Below are 5,134 nucleotides of genomic sequence, written 5' to 3' on the forward strand. Positions count from 1 at the left end.
AAAAAAAAAAAAAGAATTGTGTCTGGCTTCATAACTACCCGTTTGTTGAATGAATGAATCAATGAATGAATGAACGAATGAACGAACAAGACCCAATTTGTACTGGAGAGAATTCAAACAGGTGGACAAGACAGGTTGACTTGAGTGAAAAAGGTATTGTGACAAGAATATAGAGTCAAGAAGACAAGTCTGGCAGATCATGCTACACTTCACAAGCTATTTAGTATCAGGAGAAGGACTTTCAATTTCATTCTGTGATGGACCACTGTTTGCTTTTAATTAGGAGTAGGAAAAGGTTAGTAAAACCGATGTAGCAACAGTGTACTGGGATGGACTGACAGGGAAAGAGGGAAAGCGAAGAAACTAAGCTGTTTTGAGTGGCCAAGCAGGAAGTGATAAGATTAGTGCATTGTGATAAGATCCCTGCATCGTGCCTGCTTTCCTTGCCACTCCACGCGCCCCACCCCACCACCCTCACTCAAAAGTACCTGGAGTGGGACAAGAAGCACCATCGGGAAAGGTACTTACTGGCTAAGACTTTGGTTTTTTTCTAAAGAACTGTTTTATACTATTTTGTGTTTACAGAATAAACATACAAACCTAGTTGTAATATTACCTTTAAAAAATGTACACTACAATCTGCAGAGGAATATGTAATCCAAAAAGTAGCATGAGATCAAGATGAAATCAAATGCAAGTTTCAACAATGATTAAAACACCCAGGTGCATGTCCTGTATGTCCGGTTATTAACACTACGGAACATCACTGGTGTGATTTTAGCAATGGTTAGCATTAGCGAGCTGCTCATAGAAAATTATGTTTCTGAATCACACATTTCACTTAATAGGGGTCCTCAAGCTTTGCCTGCTACTAATTTTTGGAGAAGATAAAATCCTCTGATAAAATACCCATTCAAAACTCTCGAGGTTTTGGATGTAATACTCTTCCACCACAAACAATATTTCCACTGGACACATGTAAATTCTACCAGCCCCCCTATTGAGAAATACAAAAGGCAAATTTTTTCGCGTAGTACCTAATAACAGATGTAAGAGAACAATGGCTTTTTAACAGGAATAATGAACTGCAATCATCATTCACGTTTCATACTCACTGTCTGCATGGCTTGGAAGGGTGCTGTGTTAATAGTTACTGTACTGCTGCTCGCTGGAGGTGACTGGAAGCTCTGTTCAGAGCCCTTTGACAGGGGAGGGTTTGGAGAAGCAAGTGAAGACGGTTGGTTGCTTGGGGGGACTGCTGCCTGGGAAGAGAAATGCAGGATCAACCAATCACCTATGGTATAACAAGCAGTTCACTTACTCCAAACCCCAGACTAGCATAAGTCAGCAGGCTCTGTAGGATGACATCTGGACACAGGAATGCAAAAGAATAGCTTTTGCTTACAATTTCAAATCTCAGTTGCTGAGACTGCACACTAGCACTTGCTTTACACAGCTTGCTGACTCAGTGAAAGTCTTGCTAATAATCGGTCTAACAGAGGAGGGACTGAACTTTTTATGAGTAGTGCCTAGTCCTTTTCAAACCCTGAAATGGTCATTTTCCATTAGGTTAAGAATCTAATATTATTCCAAATTCATACAGCAAAATTAGGCTTAAGAAAAACCTGGGTTAGTTGCTTAGTCACTGTTAATTTTTCCCTCTTTTAAAATCTTACTAATGGATTTCTAAGTCAGCTGCTTAAAAAAGGGAACCAAACTTGGCCTAATTTCAATAATCCTTATTAAGGGAATAAGCAAGTCTTTGATTTAACAGATCATAACTCCAAAGGTTTAAAAAGATAACAAAACTCAGTCCCAATCAGATTATGAAGCGGACACCTGTGACTAATTTGGTAACAAATATTTCTTCTTCTTAAAATAAGGAGCCAAGTAATTTCAATTTAAACCAAGTTAGTATCATAAAAACTAATGCTCATCTATATTTTCTTATATTCTATAAGGAATACATATTCTTGTATAAGTTACCCCCCCCAAAAAAAACCCCAATAAAACCTAAGGGTTGTTATATGAATCCAAAAAAATCATCTTATCTTGTTATACCTACAACAATAATTGGCTCAAACTTAGCAATAACTATCACTTTAGAATTGAAAGCACAAACATAATACTGTAAAATGCTTTTGACAAAGTTAGTCAAAAAGAGAACGTAAATAATTCCAATTTGAGCAAATGCTAATAACAACACTGTAACGTCGCTGAGTCTTCAGTTATATGAATAAAAAGATTTTTCTCCCAAGAATTCTTATAGTGGGCTGGCCGAGTGGCGCGATGGTTAGGAGCTGGCTTGGGATGCCAGAGGGCCCCAGTTCGGGTCCCACATGTGAAGGCCAGTGACACTGCCCTTCACGGCTGAGATGCTCAACAGCAGCTCAACCTGGAGCTGGGCTGCCGTGGGTCGCCGGCAACGGCGTGGGCTGCAGCCCCTGTGGCAGTGGGTTGCCATGGGCTACTGTGTGTAGCCAGCAGCCAGCATAAGCAGCCAGCAGCTGCAGTGAGCAGCTGTCCAGAAGCCGGTGACTGATCTGCCTCACCCAGGAAGAGTGCAATGATGGTGCCAACTTGGGCCAGTGAAGCAACGTCCTCCACAACTAGACTGAAGAACAAAACAACAGCAACTTGTCTNTGATTCCACTTATATAGCATAAGTACCAAGTAGTTAAATTCAGAGACAGAGTAGAATGGTGATTGCCAGGGTTTGGGGGGAAATGGGGATGGGGCGTCAGTGTTAAAGGGGTATAGAGTTTCACTTGAGGAAGATAAAGTCCTAGAGATGGATGATGGTGATGGCTGCATAACAATCTGGATGTACTTATGGCCACAGAACTATATACTTAAAAATAGTTAAAATGGTAAATTTTATGCTGTATATATTTTTACCACAATTAAAAAAGAAAAAAGCAGGTTAACTATTCCAGATCAAAAATAAAAATAAAATGAATTCTCATTAATACAGTAATTGAGAAGGCACATGACAAAAATATCCTGTAAGTAAATCACCTGCCCTACATTTTTACAGAACAGGTGAGAAGGGAATGTGGTCACTTGTGGCTAGGTCTAGCGATTTATATTTACTACCTCTTGTGATTAACCAAGTACCCAGAATGCACAAATCATCTGCTCAGGCTTCTGTTTTAGAAGACTCAACGGAGTCTGAAATTGAAAAGACTCAGTAGAGGTCTGAAATACCAACACTATAAATGTACATGTGCGTCAGGGCTGGCCGAGTGGCGCATTGGTTAAGAGCCGGCTTGGAACGCCAGCTCTGAGCAGCAGGGCCCCGGTTCGGATCCAACATGAGGGCCAGTGATGCTGTGCCCTCTACAGCTAAGATGGTGAACAACAGCTCGACCTGGAGCTGGACTGCCGTGAGTATGCTGGCAATGGCGTAGGCTGCAGTAAAGCTGCAGTGGGCTGCCATAAGCTACGGTGTGTGGCCCGCAGCCAGTGTGAGTGGCCGGCAGCCAATGTGAGCTGCCAAGAGCTGCTGTGGGCGGTCATCCAGAGGCTGGCAACCGATCTGCCTCACCCAGGAAGAGCACAATGATGATACCAACATGGGCCAGTGAAGCAACGTCCTCCACAACTAGACTGAAGAACAAAAAGGACAGCAACTTATCTGTTCCCCTTCCCCCGATTCCCCAATAAAATCTTAAAAAAAAAATCTACAAGTGCGTCTTAAATTAGGAAATAACTACAAAGTTGCTTATTTCTTTCATCATTTAGAATAGCATAAAAGATCAAAATAGTCTCCCATCTCTAAGCAAACAGTGGAATAAGCATACAAAATTATATCTTCACATTAATCAATACTTTTGTTATAAGAGGAAAGAAAAGAGAAAAGGCCAAACAGCCATCTGTCTGTGCTAAAAGAATTAACAGAATGGTTTCAAACCCTTCATAAAAGCAGCTAGACAATAATGCCGAATCTAGATCTATCACTGCCTATGGCAGTCACAGTAATCGGGTTTAAAAATGAGCCTACCTACATATTCATATAAATCAACCATCTAAGTTCCACCTCGACAAAAGTTAAAATTAATGGTGCACTTAACTAAACAGAGGAAACAGCATTAAATGTTTGTCAACACTTGAATATGTAAAGAGAAAATGCTTACTCAGGAAAAAAAAGCTAAAGCGTCACTATAGAATTGCTTTCCATTCAATTAGCTGTCATCTAAGTTTTCAAAATAGCACATGCAAAGATCTCACCAGTCTCTTGGGAAAGCACAGTTTGTTCTATGTGTATAGCTGGCAGTTGGCACTGGGGTGGTGTCTGTGTACTTGCTGTAGTAAAACTTTGATTGTAGCCAGGTGAATAGGGGGATTCTTTTATTTCTTGTTCTTTCCGTGGAGGCAGAGGTGCATTAACATTAAATACCTTAAAAGACAAGGGTGTACTGAATCGTTTGTGAAGTTTCATAGAAAATGATTAAGGGTGACATCCAACAAAACCCTGAAACATTAAAAAATGTCTATTTGATGGGTAAAGGAATTGAATTAACATTTCTTTAAAGATAAATGACCAATAATCACATGAAAAGATGCTCAACACCATTAGTTATTAGGGAAATGTAAATCAAAACTACACTGAGATACTGCTTCCTCATACCCATTAAGATGGCTATTACTTAAAAAAAAAACAAAAAAACCAGAAACAGAAAATCTAAGTGTTGGCAAGGTTGTGGTCAAATTGGAACCCTCATGCATTGCTGGTAGGAATGTAAACAGGTGCAGCCACTGTAGAAAACAGCAAGGCAGTTCCTCAAACAGTTAAATATAGAATTACCGTATGATCCAGCAATTTCAATTCTAGGCATATGCTCAAAAATATGGAAAGCAGAGATTCAAGCAGATATTTGTACACCAATGTTCATAGCAGCATTATTCATAACAGCCAAACGGTGGGAACAACGCAAGTGTCTATCAACAGGTGCATGGATAAATAAAATGTGGCATAAAATACATACAGTGGAATATTATTTAGCTATAATTTTTTATTCATAAAAAATAATGAAATTCTGATCCATGCTACAATATGGATGAACCTTGAAACTATTATGCTAAGTGAAATAAGCCAGATACAAAAAGACAAATATTGTGATTCCACTTATAT

The 5,134-nt window shown here is 39.6% G+C and overlaps 1 protein-coding gene across 1 annotated transcript in view; it reads right to left on the reverse strand.

Annotated features, from left to right (window-relative positions):
• The window catches only part of CAPRIN2 (caprin family member 2), a 48,210-nt gene that overhangs the window by 9,571 nt on the left and 33,505 nt on the right, over window positions 1–5,134 (reverse strand). Inside the window, exon 14 of the mRNA XM_019624966.1 lies at window positions 4,231–4,399. Coding sequence (XP_019480511.1) covers window positions 4,231–4,399 — 169 coding nt within the window. The remainder of the gene's footprint in view (window positions 1–4,230; window positions 4,400–5,134) is intronic.

The sequence above is a fragment of the Hipposideros armiger genome, unplaced genomic scaffold (assembly GCF_001890085.2).
Source record: "Hipposideros armiger isolate ML-2016 unplaced genomic scaffold, ASM189008v1 scaffold_610, whole genome shotgun sequence".
Classification (NCBI taxonomy): Eukaryota; Metazoa; Chordata; class Mammalia; order Chiroptera; family Hipposideridae; genus Hipposideros; species Hipposideros armiger.